Genomic DNA, 20953 nt, shown 5'->3' on the forward strand with positions numbered 1-20953 from the left:
TACAGAGATCTCTAATGCAATTGGTACTGACTTATACAGCTCTTTAATGGGAATTGTTACTAGTAACAATTGAATTGAAGAGCTGTCAAACTGAATTGTTACTAGTAAAAATGCAATGACATTAAAAGCTAATTGGCTTGCCATAGGGAGCACTACACACAATGCTGTGAAATTAAATTTTGTTCCCATGGTTCTGTTCTCAGTAATTATAATTTATAACATTTCTTCTTAGGATTTCAGCCTTTCTGATGCTATGGCTAATCATTTGTGCCAGTAAGTAGCCAATGATAAAAGTATGACAACTTTATTATTTATAATAATTTTGCTCTTTATTTCAATGTCAAATAATAATGTTTATTTTATCGAATCTGTGCCTATAGGCTCCTCTCCCTTCTCAGGGGTTGTACATACGTCATCAAAGGTCGGTCTACCAGCCGTCCTGCCATGTTCTGTGGCATCACACCTGGAGTCTGATCACACGCCTCACATTCAATGGCATACCATAAGCTATTCAGTGTTTGAGCGGATGGGACAGGAGCAGTTTCAGGGGGAGGCTTATAGAGACCGGGCAGATGTCCCAGAGGAACTGCTTGTGAGAGGAAACTGCTCTTTGTTCTTGCAGGATGTCAGATTCAGCGATGCAGGCATTTATGAGAGTTACTTGGTGTATGGTGAATCCAATATCAAGAACCGAATTTTCGTTCAGAGTGTCCATCTTGCAGTTATTGGTGAGGGCACTTTAACACTTGAACACAGCACTATTCAAAGTATATCAAAGGCAAAACATTCATATGTGTGTTCAGAAAACACAAACAAAGATATAAAAAATCTATAGCAGTTTTAAATAAATATTCTGTGTTTGGTAAAAGTTAAGCTCAATCGACATCACTTGTATTATATAAGACGTAGAATGAAGTAGAAACTATTTTTCACTTAGAAATGTGCAGTAAATTTGACAATCAGTTACAAAAAACATTGAATAAAAAATTTTGAAGTAGAAAAACTGAAATATATTTTCTCGCAAAACATACTCCAATAATCTTTGATTTACTAATCATTACAATGTATATTTATTACTAGGAGAAAAAAATATTTAGACTTTTCTTCCTTTTCTTCAATAAAAATCGCAGAAATCTAGGTTAGAGTGAAACACTAGTGAATGGAAAGTGAATTGGCATGATAACTTAACACCTAAAACATTTAAAATATTTTCAGCTCACATAATGCATGTTTAAGCTGAAGAATTAAAGTTCTTTTATAAAATTATGATCTGCATTTATGCTAAATCCTCCAAAATTTGGTCCCTTTTACTACCAATGTAAGTGCCTCATCATTACCTCAAGTTTAGCTTTTTTGCAAGTTTCAAAGAAAGCAAAGGTTAAGTTGGATTTTCTTTTATTCTTTTTTTTTTGGTAATTGACATTATGTCACAATGTTGATGAGTTTTTTTTGTATTGAACATATATATATATATATAATTTTTTTAATGAATTTATATTAATATTTAGAATTATTATAATTTTTTTAGTTAAAGTTTTAGTAATATTGTTGTGTTTTTATTTTTTATTCACTTTTAATAAAAAATTTTTTAAGTACAATAAGTTAAATATATGTACATGAGAAATGTTGCCATGGCAACTTGCTGAAGTAAAATAAAAAGTGAATAAAAAGTTAAAATATTTTATTTTATTCAAGTTATTGTTTATTTTATTTCTAGTAACGCAAATGCTGTTTTGTGATTTTAGTTTTAGTTAACTATAATAACTCTATATGATTATTTTAGTTATCTATAATGATTAACTCTAAATTGATGCCTTGTTCCTCTTCCCATGGTAGATCACAAGGCCATCAAATCTGTGGAGATTGGGGCAGACCTGATCCTGGATCTGTATACACATCAAGCTGAGCGAGTGATTTTTCAAAACAGTACTGAAACCAACTGGACAGTCCTGTGGGAGAAAGATGGAGTCATAAACAACAAAGATTATCTGAAAAAGAGAGACAAGCTGCTTCTCAGGAGGGTTACGAACAGCAACTCCGGAACATACAAAGTTCTTGACTCGGAGGGTTTGGCTCTCAGCACAGTGAAGGTCAAAGTTACAGGTAGAGAACCTTTGTTGAGTCTTTACACGTTATGTACATTTAGCGGTGAAATGTAACTTTTTTTTTATTACAGTGTAATAGGTTTTTGCTCAATATTTTTTAAGATAATTTTATAGTATTAACACAATATTTATTAAAATTATTATTATAATTTTTACCTATTGAAAATAGTATATTTTTTACAGAATAATTTCATTTTAGAAAGCAGATTAGTGTCATCTGTGGTGGCAGTCAAAAAGGAAATCCATATGTAATGCCATGATTTGACCACTAGATACATAAAAGGCAAACATTCTCTAGTGGTTTTTTTAGACATAATTACTTCAGATTTTTATTAAACTGTGGATTTGGATATATATTTAGACACTCTCCAAGATTATTTTATTTTTTTTGCTTGAAATGTTATTTTAAAGTGTCAGGTTTTTCTGTATCAGTTTTGTTGTAATGTTATAGCACTTGAGTGCATCTGTGTGTGTGTGTGTGTGTGTGTGTGTGTGTGTGTATACCTACTTAACCAAATTTTGGGGACAAATTTGTACCCAAAAGTGAGCAAAACCTGACAAAAACAACCAAAACCTTTATTTGGGGACGTCCTCATTTGTAAAACTGGTATAAAAATAAACAAAAGTTATTTTGAAATTGTAAAAATGCTGAACGTTTTCTGTGAGGGGTGGGTTTAGGTTAAAAAGCAGTGCTTGAAGTGGGCCAGTACGCACTTCTATATTTTAGCCTTTAGATAACCTGCATTTCCCATTCATTTACCATGTCAGTCATTTTTGACCATGACGGAGTAAAGTGTGACCCTTTAACATATCCAAATAATGTCCATGATTTCTGTGTTCACATAGCTAATGCCACACAAAAGTCACTACGTGTCAAGCAAAAAATAAAACATTTCAAAACGTATTTCTGACCAAAATTGTTCATCTCAGTCTTTTTCTCAATTGTAGAACCTGTGCTCACAAAAGAAACAGAGACTCTGGAAAAGCAGTCTGCATTAGGTAAGCTGTACACAAATAGTGCAATCATTACTTGACAAGCTAATGAAAACATATTTGGATTAAACATACATTGACTGTGAAGGAAGAAATTACTGTTTCAGAAATTACTTCAGTTTTGATATTTATAGTTTTTTTTCCTCCCACTTTTTTGCTTTAGGTCAAGCTACAATGAGTATGCCTCCTCTAAGCCTCATTACTCTTTTCCTCACATTTAATCTAATGCTTCAAATGAATTAAGATGGTTCTGGTTTAAATTGTATTTTCCATTTAACTTTAAACTATTTTAGACTATATTATGGGTAGATGGAAAACAATTGTGAGAAGCATGTTGTTTCATATACTGAAGTCTGGTGTTCTCGGACTTGGCATCTATGAAAGCTCACTAATGTGTGAATACCTGAAACCTGTGTGTGGATACTTTTGTAGTGGATATTTTACTGTACACTGAATTATTCAAATCATTTTAAATAATAGAATTAATGCATAATAAATGTACCGATTATAAATAAACAAATACAGCAACAAAAAAAAAATAACTTCAGAACTTTTTTACTTAACCATTTTAAGATCTGAACATTTCAACTTTCCTGATAAAGATTTATCGAAAACGACATATAACAAAAAAAATTTATAAGTTAATTGTTTTATTAGAAATGTACACAAACAATAAAAGGACAACAGTGTGTAAAAACTAAAATGATTAGGCATATGCGGGTTTAAAATACTAAAGTTAAGACACACTGTATATTATTCATTATGACTGTTATCACAGTAAATATCACTGCTTTCAAAGAAGAGAAGGTTTTTACTGGCAGGAATGTGTGATTGCACATATTTATAAGATAGAAACAAACGGTTAATATTCTGAAATTTCATCTGTCTTTATTCAGTGACTCGAAGGGTCTTTGGTTTGTCACATTCAGGGCTGTCTGCAGTCCCGTGTTCCACACGTAGGTAAAATGGACCTACCAGCCAATTGAGAGGTGTATTGTTGACCAGGTAGTCCATGACGTTATCTGTGGAATCTCTTATTCTGCTCAGCTGGGATCGACTGCTGGCGAGGACGCTGTTGGACAAATCTTCTAGGGCGGCAACTTTACTGAAGCTGCTGTAGATCTGGACCCGAACCTGGATGTGCTGAGGGAGACCTTTGAGACTGGACACCAAGACCACACATGTGCTCTTGAGTTGCTGGCTGAGGTTGTGGGCAATGGTCAATGTGTGTGATTCAATTTGCTGATTGAAAAAAAAAAAAAACATTTGCAAAAGAGAGAATGAGAAATACTCAACCATGCAACTGAACTTCACGTCTCTAAAAACAAGAAATTCAGCCTGTATCTTTGAGATAGCTTTCAGTAGGGCTGCATGATATAGTGCAACTTTCAAATCGCCAAGGCTGGCCACAAAATAAAAATAAATAAGAAATTAAGATGCAAATATTATTTTTGTAATTTTACGGTAAAAAAAAAAATAATATTTTACAGTACAATTGTGTAATTAAAATATATTTCTTATTTTGTTTAATACTTTTGGTTTTAATAATAATCACAATAAAAACTAAAATATGAAGAAGGAAAAATACTGAATTGGTGGGAAAGTAGCCTAAGAAATCAGTTTTTTTTCTTTTAATAAAAATTTTTGCTGTATGTTGTCTTTACTTTAAATTAATTTTATTTTGTAAATTTCACAAAAAATTACAAAGAAACGGCAAGAAACAGAAAAATTTTAAGTAAGTAGGATGACTGAAATAGCATTTTCTTGTAAAATGTACTCTAATAATCTTTAAGCCCTAAAAGGATTTTGCCAATAAAAAAGTCGTAAAAAGGAATTTTCCAGCATAAAATAATTTTTATTTTGCACTCCACAACAAAATCACCCCTCTATAGTATATAGGTATTAACATCATTCTGGTGAAAATGTATAAAATAAATATATATATTTATAAAAAATATACATTGCAAAGTCATTTTTCCCCACTATTGTGCAGCCCTAGTTTTCAGTCACATGATATCATATCTTGGATACCTCAGCCTCATTGTGTGTGACCATCTCATCTTCTTCTTGACTCTTCCAGCCCATCAGCGAACTCAGTTTGTCATGTAGGTTCTGGTTAGACACATCAAAATTATGCGGTTATATTCAATCTAATAACAAAATCATAATAAAAAACATTACATTAGAAGACAGTATTCTGACTGTTATTATAGATCTCCAAATTGATCTCAGATGAACCTACTAGATCCATTGTGTGGTTCAGCTGAGATATAGACACTTGGCTGCACTGAATGGCATTATGAACTTTATCTACAGCCCTCTGGTAAGCCCTGTCCCGGACTCTGCTGGACAGAGACCCCAGCCGCACGTAGTAACTGGGTGCATCACTGTTATTTTCCAATCCCCTGGAGTTCTTCTCTTCACTTTCTGAGAGAGATTACAATCAAGGACAAGCAGAGAAACTTAGATTTGAGAATTTTCCATTGGCATTTTATAAAGATTAGTGATGCGTTTAATTTCAGATTGCTATTCAACAGTCTCTTTGAGATGCGCTTAAATCTGATGTTCCACACATGAATGGGATTGATATTTCTTTTCCAGGAAAATGTACTAATTCCAAGAACTATTTGATGCTCATAATGGAGCACACAGTATGCAGATTCTTTCAGTCTAACTTAAAAAGCCATACCTCACAAGAAACATATCACAAGAATATCACAAGATATGCAGTTCTCAACAGGCTTTTATGGACAATTCATGGAATAGTAGACCAAAAAATGTATTTAGTCACACCCATCCATGTCATTCCATACACTATTTAAAGTATGTTTTCTTGTCCATACAATCAAAGGCAGTGACCAAGATCATTTTTTCAAAACATATTCCTTTGTGTTCCACAGAAGATTGTAAGACATAGAAGTTTGAGTAGTGAGCAAATAATAATTTTTGGGTGAAATTGACAATTTTTTTTCAAGGACTATGGTTGTAAATTGGGCCTTTTATCACAGTATGATCTAACATTGGTTTTCTTAGCCAGCAATCCCTTAAAACATGCCGCAATACCATTACGATTTGATTACATTCAGGGGCGTGTGATTCATATTATAAAATAGATCCATCAATATTACAATACTAATATTTTGCACAAACAGTTACATTTTTATTAACTCACGAATGCAACCAAAATATAACATGAATATTTTACTTTATTCACATCACTTTCACTTTAATTGAACTCTCTGAAAATGTCAATATATATATATATATATAGCAATTTTATATGCATATTTTTTTGTCATTTGAGGAACTGTTTAGCTAGGATATTTGTCAAAATAGGGAAGAAAAGACTATTGCAACTTCTGTTTCATGCTGAATTTAAACTGAGGAACTTTAAGACACAGTCTAAAAATCAGCAGAATATCCCAGTGCCAGTAAACACGGTCCATCCCTTCCTTCTCCTCACCTCTGTCCTCCTCCGTTTCAGGTAAGTACTGCTCCAGGAGCGTCTCAGATGTGCTCAGTGCTGTGCTCACACTGCTGCTCATCAGTTTGACCACCCTGCTCTCCATCACTGATTGGACTCCACCACTCACCGCAGTCTTGGTCTTTTCCACGGCTCCTCGTGTTCTGTCTGTCACTTCACTGAGGGTGAAGGAGACAGACACCTTGGCACAGTTCATGGTACTGCTGACAGCTTCCTTGGCTCCTGTCACTGCCTCTTTGGCACTGGCGAAGATCTTAAAGAGAAGAACCATTAAAGCAGTGCTTGGAGAGTGGTGACCATTGAAGCTTAAAGTCAACATGACATCAAAACTGTCTATACAGTGCTGCAGTCATAAGACTAGTTGGTTCCCTTTGACATTTTCCTATAGGTTTTAATAATGGGGATTTCCAATTCATGAGTAAAATGAGGTCTGAGGTAAATATAAATTGACAATACTTGGGCATTTTGCTCTACAACATAAATTATTAATGATTTTTTAAAGTAATTATGCTTATTTTGTTAAAAAAAAAAGTATGTTTAAAGTAAGTAACTACATAGGAATGTTTGGGGTGTGAGTGTGTAGAGTTTATGTTGTAGAACAAAAAGTCAAATTATCATTATATCTAAACCCCATTATAAAAAGACCATAGGAAAATATTAAGGGAACCCATAGAGAATTAGTCTTCCATGTTTTGACATCACAACTGGAGCACAAACGACAATGATCATATGACCCAATCAAATCCCAATGGACAAATTCAATCACCTGATTCTGTTACTTTCCTGTTTAATACTGTGAAACTGCTTTGAAACAATCTCTGTTTAAAGCGCCATAAAAATGACTTGACATTTTTTATTTTTATGGAATATTGCCATGTTTATTAGAACTGCTTTTTTATAAATGATGACATGTTTTCTCTCATTCACATGAGAGCAATAAACAGCCTAGCAAATGAAAATGATCCTATCAACTCCCAATGGGCAAGATCAGGCCCTGCCCTACATCTGTTCTTGTTTGGGAATCCATTTCATTTGGATATATGCCACAAGAAGTGAAGAAAATATGATTGCAACTTTTCATGCTGACTTTGACATTTAGACCATATAAAAGCAGAGGTTATGTAATACCTGATCAGACGGCTTGTGTAGGATCGGCAGAGTCTTCTCTATCTTATCCAGTCCTTTGCATGCCATGTCATTTGCCATAGAGACTACAGAGAGACACGGGAACTTTCGTAAATACTAAAATCAGCCCTGATCTTAACCTGCAAACAACATTCGACTTACTCTGAGGCTCTAGCTTGCCGATGATTTGGAAAGCACTGTGAAAAGCAGCTGAGGTTATGGATTTCACACCACTCTCAGCCACCTCACACACAGACTTCAAGTATGGATGGGTGTTCTTGGTGTTGCAGTACACATTTGACACCAAGTCATAGGAAGAAATAAACAAGGGAAGGTGAACTATCCGTTCAAACACATTCTAGAAAGGAACAAACAGGAATGAACAGATTAACTGACATTCTAACCAACAATAACTATTTAGAACTATTAACAATTAATATTACATTTTAAATGAGCTAAATTGTGTAAATGAGGATTAAAATGACACACCTGGTTATTCACACCGTCCACAGAATCCATGTCACTTTTTGTAATGTATAGTTATCAGAAAATCTGCAAAAGATCATTCAAACTGTCATAGCAAATAGAGATTACTTTATTTCCAGTAAATAACATCTCAGAAAAAAAAGAAAGGTTTAAATATCAGTATAATAAAAAAAAAAAAAAACTCTTTACCTGTGGTGCTGTCTGAGGTTGCAAACTAAATTGATGAGCTGACTCTTAAGGTTCTGTGCTCTGTTGAGGATTGAGCGCAGGATCAGGGTTTTATAGGAGTCATGAGGACTGATGTAGTCCAAAGGTCGGGGATTTCACTGTAGGATATGGCATAAAAAGTGTTTACAAAGATCATTCAACGGTTATGCACAATTCTCTGGTACTTAAGTTGAAAGCATACACAGTTTGGCGCTTGTGTAGCCGATTCACGCCTGAAACTTGTGACTTGTGCAGATGTGAAGAATTACTGAAAATTTGCATCTGACATATTGCAGCAACTTCCGTTTTACTGACTTAATAACTGAGTGATGTAGGTGAAAGGTCACACAGAGAGTCAGTTCAGGTGAAGGGGGGCAAACAAGTATCAGGAGCTCATCGTCACAAAGGACTTTGTTATTGTGAAATTTTGTCATCTGTCTGACAAATTAAATAAATAAATAAATAACACAAATCAAATAAATCTCTTCATGTAAACAAACTAAGGCTTTTTGTGCTCTTTCCATTAAGTTGGCAACCACTGTATTTTAACCAAGATGCTGAGTGCCAAGGTCAGTGTTTGCGCTTCATTCATTCTGCCGAGGAGGGCCACACCAAAAATCATCCGCTTCTCACTACTAGTACTAAAGTATTAAATTACTCTTTCATAAAGTCATTAATTCCTGAATGAATCAGCCGTTCAAATGAATCAATTGAAAGAATGACTCAGTGATAAAATCAGTGATTTCCTGCTGGCGGTTTTCTCTCCAAATTTTATATCTATAACATTAATCTCAACATGAATTTTATTGCACTCATGCCACTTTTGAGCCTCATTAAATGTCTGAAAATGTACCTATAAGCCACTTTTGTGTTCTTCTGTGCCATCTCTGTAGTCCAAAATGTTTTTTATACTAATTATATATGTTGGTCTTATTCTACATTTTTTATTATATTTTTTTAATTAAATAAATTTTTGAATTTGACATAGATGACATACTTTTAATAAAATTAGAAAAAAATGTACATTACAAAGGTAATAAGAAAACGCACCTGTAAATCACTTTAAGGAGTCAAATATCACCTCGTATTAGGAAGGCTATTTTTGATCAGAATGTCTGATTATTGATAATTTAATTTAATTTAATTTAATTTAATTTAATTTAATTTAATTTAATTTAATTTAATTTAATTTAATTTAATTTAATTTAATTTAATTTAATTTAATTTAATTTAATTTAATTTAATTTAATTTAATTTATTATTTACTAATTACTATAAAATATAAAATATCTTAACAAGAAAAAAACTGAATGAGATTCACTCTCCGACAGCAGGTGGCTCTTATGGCACAGCAGCATCCAGCATTTCCATAGCGCTGTAAACAAAGCAGTGCTGCGCTTATAAAGGCTGCTTTAATATGCATTATACATAGACAAGAGTAAAAGAAAATATAATCTAATAACCTTCTTAAGACAGTCATTTCCAATCTGAAATACATTCATATATACTTCTACCCCCATTGTATCATGATTCAATTAATATCTCAATCGATTTGAATCGTCACATATTTGTATCCAGTTTCAGCCGGCTGTTGATGCATCGTCACATCCCAAGAAGTCAACATCGCTCTGTCAGTGTAAACACATGGAAAATTAAGGTAAAATCAATCCTGAAGAATATAAAATACCTAAAGCCTACAGAAAATGTAATTAAATGGGTGATTATTAGATCGTCTCTTAAATATAATTTACACTCAAATTAATCTCCTGGTTTAAATAAAATGCTATTTATTATAGTGATTATTAGATCGTCACTTAAATATAATTTACACTAAAATTCATCTCCTGGTTGAAAAAATGCTATTTATTAAAACAACTGTTCCAGTATTAGTCATACAATCAATGTATTAACATGTTTGTATTTATTTTTTATTTTAATCAGGTATTAAACTAGCCTATAACTTTTGTCCTTATTAGCAGTGTTGCCAATTTGGGGATTTATGTCACCAAATTTAGATCCTTTCTCATTGTAGCTGCAACTTTTTTTTGTGACAAGGAGCTATTTTAGCTATATTTAAATAAAACTAGCGATTTTTTGGAGATTCTTTATTTTTCACTTGGCCACACCCTGCTGTAGGCCCGTGACCTCTCACACTGGCTCTCAATCAAGCCAGTGAGTCTGCACAGTGACCACACCAGTACGCCATGCCTGCCAATAAAACACCACAGTTTCATTGATTACATGAGGACACCAACTACTCAATGCATGAACATCTTGTTTTCACCATGGACACAAAAGTTATACCACATTTCATGCAGAGTCATGTCAACCAGATACTGAGAGACACATTGTATCATCGTGTCATGTGTGCTGGGATGCAGTATTTTGCACTTACTTTGTAGTAATAGAGTGTGTTGACTGAAATAAGTTTGTATGAATAAAGTTTTTGTTTTTGGAGAATCATAATATATCTTATCTGTTGTATTTGAGCCGGACAGGAATGCACTTTGGTGACACATAAAACAAATCCATCATTTCCATTTCCAACACTAGGTGTAGCTAAATTAAAAGAAATGAAATTTTCTGTAAGTATCCTGCTAGCTAGACTAAGGTTGGTTGACAATTTCTTATTCTTTGAATAATATCTCTGGTGAAACAAACATTAATACATTTAATGTATGATGAATGCTTAAGTGCTTCAGAAAACATACCACAATATACTTCCTGAATTTATGACTGACGTCAACAACCAACCAGAATTTGTTTTCATATTTTTATGATAAATAGGCTATGATTATTGTGGATCCTTGACAGGTTGGAAAATAACAAGAGGGCAAACATTCAGATGTTTTATTTTGGTAACAGTATCTAGTGAACAGTAATTAAGCCGGTGCCAATCTCCCCATGTCCCAAAATTATAGTGATTTGTAAAGAAGAAATTACCAGAAATACTATAACATATGGAATTACCCTCATTCATCCAAATCATGCCACCAAATTATATTATTTATACTGGATGGTACATGTAGGAGAATCTATTTTATAATACACCATAAAAGCAAATATGATGTTCTGTAGTTGTTGGAAAGACACACAGTGACCCTGACTGACTGAAAGAAAGCAAAGGCTATTTAGGGATTATTGTGGTTTTTATCAGCTGTCTGGACTCTCATTCTGACGGCACCCATTCACTGCAGATGATCCTTTGGTGAGTAAGTTATGTAATGCTTAATTTCCCCAAATCTATTTCAATGAAAGAACAAACTCATCTTAAATGGACTGTGGGTGAGTAAATTATCAACACACCTTTATTTTTGGGTGAACTATTCCTTTAAGTGGGACATTAGCATAATGTAGAACAGTGTATATAGTAAAGCAATCATTTAGATCTGTTGGCATCTTGTGCTGACAAACTGAAAGATCATGATCACTCAGGACAAAGACCAAAATGACTTCACTCTATCATTCTACTGAATCATTGAAACAAAACTCAGACTCGGCCATCCGATAGAATTTGCTTCGCAGGGAAATTGAATCTGGCTTCTGCCCATTTAGAGAGAGGACACAGTTAGAGATCTCATGTGCCTGTGCTAATATAGTTATGCAAGTGGAATCAGCAGACAATAAACCGGCAGTGATATTTGTTGATAAAAGTATAATGTAATTAATTGGTGAAGCAAATACAAAGAGAATAGAAGTGTGATCTCGTAAGTCAGAAGTCAAGAGAGAAATAACATACAATAGCATCATTCTAAGGTTAGCAATTGCTTATGATTATATGTCACGAGTGATAACATAAATGCATCTGCAAGATCATACAATCTGCTTAAAGCAATAGTTCACCCCAAAATTAACATTTTGTAATCTTTTACTCAACCTAAAGTTGAATTATGAATTGAAAGTATTAATTGTTTTTCTTCTGTTGAGCACAAAAGATTTTGAAGAATGTTAGCAATGTAAAAACAAAATACTATGAAAAAAAATGACTACCATCTCCTATTTGGCTACCAACTTTTTTGTTGTTCAACAGAAGAAAGACACTCATACAGGTTTGGAACAATTTGAGGCAATGCAAAAAATCATAATAAAACTTAACTTTTTAAATATGTAACCTTTTGTAAATTAAAATTTTTCAAAGTGACATTTTTTATTGTAGCCTAAGCCTACTTACACACACACACACACACACACACACACACACACACACACACACACACACACACACACATATATATAAATATATAAATATATATATATATATATATATATATATATATATATATATATATATATATATATATATATATATATATATATATATATATATATATATATACACACACACTTTATTATACTTATGAACCAAAAACATCAAATAAATCAGCCCTGAGAAATATTGACTGTAGTAAACCGTGTGAATCAGAACAACTGTTTTGAAGGGCGGGAGCTAATGATTTTCCTCCAGTCAGAGTGTTTAAGCTCAGGGAGGAGTCTTTGACAGCCTCCTCTTTGGGCTTGAGTTGATTTCTATAGTATATGGCGCGAACTGACGCTGCTGTGCTTCGCTCACAGATCTGCGCAGAGACGCACGTTTTGCACGCTCGCGCAGGCAGCGGACAGCGCTGGAATGATATTCATGGGCGGCGGACGTAGAACATGACCTTTTGTGATAACGACGAGGGCTTGGAATTTTCGTGCTCATCTCTTTTTACTACACTCTATTTATGTTGATTTAAGAAGTCTCCGTCGCTCGCGCAGTTTGGATGTTCTTTCCAGAATGGACCGCGTCAAGAGTTCCATGCAGCAAGTCCCCAACCCGATTCCCAAAGTGCTCAGCCGTCGCGCTGGCGGTGCCAACAGTTTGGAAGCTGAAAAGGAAAACTTCGAGCGTAGTCAGGTAAGAAACTGTAAAAACCACAGGGCAAGTTATTTCATGTAGCCAGTGCATCGCCAACAAGCTCATTGTATGGCAAGCCACTTTTAGTCTATTCCTACAGTGACTAGTCGTTAGATACTAGCTACTTATTCCTTTTATTTACTAGTGGTAAAGTTAACATTTTACAATTAGCTATTATTTCTTATCTCAATAGTCACAACTGCATTTTTAGTAGTTTATAGTTCAATTCAAATCTTACAAGTTTGCCATTTGTTACAAGTATAGAGTGAATAATGACTAGTATAGGGTTTTTTACTAGTGACTAATAGTATACTAGCACATACTTGTCAATTTTGGAATAAGTACTGTAGATAAAAAAAAAAAATACTATAAATTTTTTTTTTTCAAAATTTGTAAATAAAACATTATTGGAGTTTTTTTTTCAAGAAAATGGGAAAAATATACATTCTTTCTGCTTCAAAATGTTTTGTTTAAATCAATGTTACTTGGCATTTCTTTGTAATTATTTCTGACATTAAGTAGCAGTTTCTGACTAAAAATGGTTTCAAAGTAAAACATTTTACCCCATTTTTGTCAGTGTAATGGTATCCAATAAATACTATTGAAATTTAAAAAGTTACTAGACTCTAGTGGACCATTCTAATTTTTTATTTTATACTAAATATTAGCAACACAAAATTAATTATTAAAGGAATAAATATTAAACAGTTGGTCACATCTTTAAAAAATAAAATAAAATAATCTTGCACTCAGACAAACTATGGAATGAAGTAGGTAGTTAAAGAGAATTATTTGTTTGTAATTTAATGTATTTGTAAAATGTGACTATTGGAAGTGATTTCTCACTTTGTGTTCAAAAATCAGAGCGGATCCCATAGTGGTTACCTGATAGGTGCACAATTTTTTGCCATCAAATTACCTTAATATCTGCAATTCGTGTGGTGCCTGAAGCACCTTCTAATGTGTGTTTATTTTTTCAAGACCATAAAAAAAAGAATTTTTATTTGCACCATAAAAGCTGTCATGTTTACAGTACAATAACTGATTGCCTGTTCAATTCAGTTTTCAGTTCAATGAACCTTTGGCCATATCACACCTTTATTTTATCAGTCCACACAGTCTAATGTCATCGATTCAGGACAGGAGCAAAGTTCTACCTGGCACTCTGTCAGCATAGGCTAATGTTGATAATGCTTTACAAAGTGACATTAAGAATTCAATTACATGCTGACATTTTTCATAATATGACATTAATGTGCAATATGAAAGGTTTACCTCATTAATACAAGACCGTTTCATAACCAGAAGGATCCTCTGTGACTTTGTCTTGCGTTTCCAAACTGATGGCCATGCATCAAGCAGATCTAAAAGTTCAGAGATGCAGCACTAAAACCAGTGCACTGGGTTTGATGGTCATGCATTCTGATTCTTGGTGTATTTCCACGTGCCTTCAGTCTTTTAGAGAAGAATAAACAATATCTTGTTTATTGTGACCTTTTTGAAGTGCACCTGCATTGAATTACGCAGTCATTATCTGGGTGCTTGATGCTCAAAGTGCGTTGTGAAGTATAGAGAAATGCATTCTCATTGTTCATGCACTCCTCTCACTTCTCTGGGGGTCTTTCCCCTCCCCATCCAGACACAGCAATCAGGAAAAGTAGGTCACACGAATGAAGCTGCAGCCGACTGCCCTACTGCTGGGTTTCAGAGTGTTTGAAAAACAGCATGACCTCGTTCTTGCCTAGATTTCTTGAGGTAGACGTTGTGGCGGCAACTAAAATGCACTTAATTTCTGGTTTGATAGCAATGTCAGCAATCTGCAGCATCATGTTTGTGCAATATTCAGTCCTCCTGTTTACAACTAGGACAGTGACATGGATTAGCGGGACTCATGTGACGCATGCGCTCTTGAACTCCTTTAGGACCGATCACTGGGTCAGACTCAAACGTGACTCTTCCTATTTTTCGAATTGATTTGATCAATTCGATTTGTAATTCAACCAAAAACATTGAGTGCTAAAGTTGAACTATGAAGCCTAAAATGAATGTTCACATCTAAAAATAACACTTCAAACAGCACAAACTGATTAGGTCTCAGAAGGAAATGCCATTGTGAGCGGTCCTTATCAGCTAGTTTGACTGGAGGAAGTCTGATCCCATAATATCCCGTCTCTTTTCTGCACTTGGAATGGTATGTTTAGATTGATAGGCCTTCTGTGGTGTGAGTTCAGTCTGTTTTAAATGAGAGGATGTTAGTGTGGTGCTCTGTAATGACATGAGCATGGTTTGCCTTGTGGCTGGGTGTTAGGAGACTAGCGTCTGCTTAACTTGAGTTTTATATGGAGGAAATCTAAGCGGGGAACCTTTGTTGTGGTCGGAGTCTAGCAGAGAGACTTCCGGCCAGCCTCTGTCTGAATCCACACAGATGAAATAACATGTTAAGTGAGTGTTGCCAGAATAAGTAATTTGATAATCAGACTGAAGCACTGTAAACATCCCGTATCAGGCAAAGTTCAAGACAGTCAATATGAAAGTAAAACTGCTCCCATTTAGTTTGTTCACTGGTGCATGTTTTTCCAAATAAAATCGTTCAGTCAGAATGTAGTAATCAAAGGTGGGTAGAGTACCCAAAAACTGTACTCAGGTAAAAGTACAGGTCTGAATAGTTACTTGAGTAAGAGTAAAAAAGTATCGGATAAAAAATCTACTCAAGTAGTTAGTTACTAGTTACTTTGGGTCATATATACTGAGCCTATTTTTATTTAGATATATAGATAAAATGTATGTAATGTATGTGTGTGTGTATTAGAGCCTGACTGATATGGATTTTTGGGGGCCGATGCCGATATTAACTCGAAAAGAGCCGATTTATAAGCCGATATTTTGATTTTAAAAATAATCTGGATATTAGACCCATTTCCTATAAACTGCACTTACACAACATTCAATAGCAAAATATCTGCCTGTTCTATGTATGTGGGCTGTATAAACCATTTTCCAGAATGGATTATGTTAAAAAAAAAGCCTTCGATTACAATCTCAATGACTAAACAATTGCACATCAAAAGTATATATTTTTTAATGATCAAAAAACAGTCTGGTTTTAAACATTTAACACTTCTACTTTCTTCCAGTTGAAGCTGGTTTTAACAGTCTGTGTGTGTACTGTAAATAAATTATAATACTAAAGTTAAAGTATTTGCAGAAGTAGTCCCACACTTTGCTGCTACAGCATTCACCTTTTTCAGCCATCTGTAGGCAGAAAGAGAGACAGAGAAAGAAAAAGCATGTGTATTAATAATATCACCATGTATCATTACTCATGTCATCATTAGAATTATAATAATAATAAACTGGGATCTCCTACATAGGCAAAAATGAGAAATATATATATATTTTTAATTTGTCAAGCAATAGGTATTACCTACTTATATTTAACAATATTATTTCAACATTTTTCTGTTATGTCTGTAAAGCTGCTTTGAAACAATATGTAAAAAAAAAAAAAAGCGCTTGTTCAGCTCACATTTATTTACATGTCCCCTCTGGTTTAATCATTTCTGACGCACCTACTGTAGTTACTGTAACTACACTATATTTGCTCTCACAGAATATCGTCTTGCCTACTATTACCGGAAGATTACGGAATCAATTCGAAGTTGAATGGTTAACGTTAGTGTCATGAACACACCGCTGTCAATTTTGAGAAGAACCACCTTCAAACAAGTTAATAGCAAGCATTTAAGGGGCCTGCTAAAAAGGAAGCTATATTAGCGTTAGAGTAACGTAACCAGCCTGAATTCACCAAATTGTTCTCTGGACCTGAGGGTAGCCTCTTCTTCCTTGCTTCTCTCTTAATTCTCATCAGCAGGACTAGCGCTATCGCTCGCTTCTTACAACGGGACAGATACATCTTTGCTGCTGACCGAAAGGAGGAACAACAGACTATGAAAGAGCTCCCGCTAAACGTTTTTAAAACTCCGCCTACGCCATAGCGCAGCACAAATCGCGTTGTATCTGAAGGGCAACGCTGAACCCAGCGGCAAGCGCCGTGCATACCGCGTACTGTGTGAAAGGCCCAATTACGCGGTCATTATGTGGAAAACACAACGCAATAGAATTAGAATAAGTTAAACGCTAACGTTATAGTTTGACCTCCTATTAACGTTCGCGCTCTTCCACTGATAAACATGGTATTAGCTTTGTGGCTAATCTAATATAGCAATGCATTAGCGGCTGTAAGTGATGTTACAGAATATTTAGAAGTGATAATGATAGGACCGTTAGCTAGAACTACCACACAGTTTTTATATACAGGGTATGAACTAAATCTACAATCATTTCACATGACGAACGACAGACTCACCGTCAAAACAGTAAGTTACATCTCCTTAGCTTGGCTGATCGTTTTCTTCTGTAGTGGATTTCTGGCGCTGTTGTTAACTCTGGAGCTGCAGAGCTCCCTCTGGTGGGCACACTATGCAACACTCATAACATGAGTGAAGCATGAGACTCTGTTTCTCATGTTTCATCGGCCGTTATAAATGCCGATGCCGATTTAAATGCAATTACCTTATATCGGCCGGCCGATATATCGGTCGGGCTCTAGTGTGTATAAATATATATATTTCATCAGCCTTTACTCTATTCTTCAATGCCATATAATTCCAATATGTTGATTTACTATCAATGATGTTCTTTTTATCTTTCTATACATCAAATAATCCTAAACAAAATGTCACAGGTTCCAAAAAAAATATTAAGCAGCAAAACTGTTTCCAGCACTGGTAATAAATCAATATATTAGATTTATATTTTGAAGGATCATAACTCTGAAAACTGGAGTAACAGCTGATGAAAATTCGGATTTGCACCACAAAATAAATTATATTTAAAAGTATGTATTATATATGTATAAATAACCTCAGACACAGAGAAGAGTGAAAACTCCTCACATGACCGTTAAGTTACCGAACATATGAACATAACGAACCAAATGCACATTGATGGATCTTCTGTCTGCACGCAGAAGTATATTTCTGCAAGCGTAAATATTGTGGAAATATCATAATTAATTGTGTCTAGGCATATGGGGGTCATCATATGACACAGCAGCCACAACAGCATATTGGCAAATTATTATTAAGCATTATTTATTTATTTTTTTCAATTTTATTAGAAACATTCCCAGATGCATGAACTATGTAATGAAATATCTCGATTCTCACATTTCATAGAATGTTAATAATGATAATATGCAATGGTCAAAGTAGCCTAATTATTTAAGTAATTTATTATAAAACCCTTTCTGTTTACTTAAGTAACAGATATAGGTGTCATGCCATAACATATTTTTAATACGACTGACTTTATATTAAATGTGAATTTAACATTGAAAGTCAATGTGATTATAAAAACAGCTACTAATCTTTCATTGTTCAGAAAGAGAGCAAATAACATTTACATTATTAAAGATCATTTTCACTGGCAGTCTAGAGTTCATCACTCTGTGAGATTGAACAGAGTGATTCTGTTCAATCTCAGAATCACTCTCAGAAACTCCCATTAAAATCACTGAAACTGTTAACACTGTGAAATCAATATCTTATTTACAGATTCGTACACACATCTGCACTTTGTTGTTTCAGAAGAGAGAATTCGCCAGAAAGAGGTATTCAGTCAGCGAGCGAGTGAAGGAAGCACGGGCATTTTAGCGATGACTCATCTGAACGCCTCTGATTGGCCATTGCATTCATAAGCTCAACAGAATCGTGTGTGATTTGTTAAAATGCGCAGCGCTGTAAAAACTCATCTATCTCTGGCTCAGCGCCAGCAAGCGATCACAGATCTGAATTTAGCAGCTGATGATATGACTCGCTGAACGTACTTGCGCCGGTGTGATTGTATTAATATTAATAAAATCTTAATCTGCTATTTTTTGTCTTTTGGAAGCTGCATTCAACTTGACTCCCCTCTGTTATAAGCCACACACGTACAACAAACTAATGTCACAGTGGTATCGTGTACTGTAATCGAATGTAGCCCAAGTTATTACCTGTTAAACAGTAGACAGCACACGCGGTGTTCATCTAATAAGGATCTCCAGCGCAAGCAAATAATAGCCTTTGCAGATTTGCTTTAAATTTAGTGCAGTTTCATATCCACGTTTTCAACGCTGCTGATGTTCTTAAAGGAGTCATGACCCACAATTTGCACTTTTCCACGAGAATCAATGTATGTTATGATTGCCTAACGATTATACACTGGCCGGGAAGCCGATATTTAAAAGTGAAGCGTTTGTTTACCTCAGGGTTTGTAAAATAGCCCACGTGCACGCGCACTCAAATACGAGATTTTGATTTCTTCCCCGTCTTGACGTCAAGACGGGGCAGGATATACCATATATTGACACCGCAGCAGGAAGCTCGCCCTTCCCCTCTCCCCCTCATATTCAGTCGAGAAAGACGCTGGAACTAGTGCACACGTGAGTTGCTCTGTGGTTGACTGCCAGAATCAACATGTAAATGTGTTTTCTCTACCAAGATCGGACCTAGCTATCAGAGACCAGTGGATTAAATTCATTTTTAATGACGCGGTTCCTTCAACCCTTCCCACTGCCTTATCATTACGTCTTTGTGCTAAACATTGTACGCCGAAATCCTTCACAAATTTGGGGCAATATCAGGCGAAGTTGGCATCGAAGCTTGGGAAAAGCGCCATTCCAACAAAATTGCCTGCAATTGAAACGGTAAGACTGTGGTTTTATTGCTCTACTGTGTGTAACAAACAGCATCTGCGGCTATTGTATGCTATTGCGTCTGTCACTAGACAAATAAACGAAAGACTCGTGGTGAAGTAATTATTTATGTTCCCTGTAAACTGACTGCAAAAACGGACTTTTGACTGCATTATAATGATTTCTTAATTCAGAATATGATCAAGATTGCGTAGGTTGATGTGTTCGGGGAATTTGCCAGTTAATAGTAACATTTAAAGCCCCTTAAATGAACGAAATGACTCGGAAAAAAGATTTGTTCATTTTGATGAACGCGTTTGAACAAGAGAGTCTGGTGTTGCCAGATTGGGTGTTTTTTCCGCTACATATTAAGGCCGGTTTACGGTGTGTTTTCGCCTAGAAGGCTTTATAGAAATCTGGCATCCTACTGAACGAAGTTAAACTGAGAGAGCGTGGCGTTCACAGACACCAGAATGAACGAGTTCACAGTAACGTTCATCAGGCAGTAATGCGGTACGTTCAGTTCATGTTCGCCCAAAATATGAACGAGTTCATGAACTATCGTTCAATGAACGCGTTCAGGCACAACACTGGCAGGAGTATTAGCTTCGAGGTATGGGGAATGGCTGCTAACGTACTTTGCAAAAAACAAATGACTGAGATCATCATGAATTCGGTTATTGTTTATTTGTTGCCTAACGCTTATATATGAGGCGCCGTCTAGTTTGTGTGTGTGTGCTGTGCTCGTCTTATATTTGTGTGTGTGTGCTGTGCTCGTGTCTCATATGAGTAACGTTATGTGCGTGAGTTCATATACATGTATGTGTGACTAGTACTTAGTATATATGCAAGCGTGTTTCATATGTGTGCGTGAATGAAGTTTGATTTAAGCCCTAAACGGCGCCTCATACTTATACACT

General features: G+C 35.0%; 3 protein-coding genes across 6 annotated transcripts in view; 2 read left to right on the plus strand and 1 right to left on the minus strand.

The window, feature by feature from the left end:
* The window catches only part of LOC132122852 (uncharacterized), a 29460-nt gene extending 26062 nt beyond the window's left edge, over positions 1–3398 (plus strand). For 2 of the 3 annotated variants that reach the window (XM_059533332.1, XM_059533333.1), the window contains exons 2-6: positions 233–273; positions 381–728; positions 1837–2103; positions 3036–3104; positions 3262–3398. In XM_059533332.1, coding sequence (XP_059389315.1) covers positions 233–273; positions 381–728; positions 1837–2103; positions 3036–3104; positions 3262–3341 — 805 coding nt within the window. In that variant the 3' untranslated portion in view covers positions 3342–3398. The remainder of the gene's footprint in view (positions 1–232; positions 274–380; positions 729–1836; positions 2104–3035; positions 3105–3261) is intronic. The other variant, XM_059533334.1, reaches the window with a different exon arrangement.
* A 333-nt stretch (positions 3399–3731) lies between these two features.
* LOC132122853 (perilipin-2-like) lies at positions 3732–8657 on the minus strand. 2 transcript variants are annotated; one of them, XM_059533335.1, is made up of 8 exons: positions 8383–8657; positions 8197–8259; positions 7870–8065; positions 7711–7793; positions 6562–6835; positions 5341–5525; positions 5130–5210; positions 3732–4340 (listed from the first exon to the last, which is right to left on the minus strand). In XM_059533335.1, exons 2-8 carry the CDS (start codon positions 8224–8226, stop codon positions 3987–3989), a joined length of 1203 nt encoding a protein of 400 aa, XP_059389318.1. In that variant the 5' UTR covers positions 8227–8259; positions 8383–8657; the 3' UTR covers positions 3732–3986. The 2 variants fall into 2 exon arrangements, with proteins under 2 accessions (XP_059389318.1, XP_059389319.1); XM_059533336.1 differs by lacking the exon at positions 8383–8657 and having other exon boundaries at positions 8151–8259.
* A 4290-nt stretch (positions 8658–12947) lies between these two features.
* LOC132122854 (huntingtin-interacting protein 1-like) overlaps positions 12948–20953 on the plus strand; it is a 52903-nt gene continuing 44897 nt past the window's right edge. Inside the window, exon 1 of the mRNA XM_059533337.1 lies at positions 12948–13297. Within this exon, the coding sequence (XP_059389320.1) occupies positions 13178–13297 (120 nt within the window). The 5' untranslated portion in view covers positions 12948–13177. The remainder of the gene's footprint in view (positions 13298–20953) is intronic.

This window comes from Carassius carassius, chromosome 41 (genome assembly GCF_963082965.1).
Source record: "Carassius carassius chromosome 41, fCarCar2.1, whole genome shotgun sequence".
NCBI lineage: Eukaryota > Metazoa > Chordata > Actinopteri > Cypriniformes > Cyprinidae > Carassius > Carassius carassius.

Coding starts and splice junctions, on each gene's coding strand:
- LOC132122853 (XM_059533335.1), bottom strand. CDS start 8,226: ATGGATTCTGTGGACGGTGTGAATAACCAG. Junction 5,526..6,561: donor TGAAACGGAGGAGGACAGAG/GTGAGGAGAAGG, acceptor AATCTCTCTCAG/AAAGTGAAGAGAAGAACTCC. Junction 5,211..5,340: donor TGAACCACACAATGGATCTA/GTAGGTTCATCT, acceptor GTGTCTAACCAG/AACCTACATGACAAACTGAG.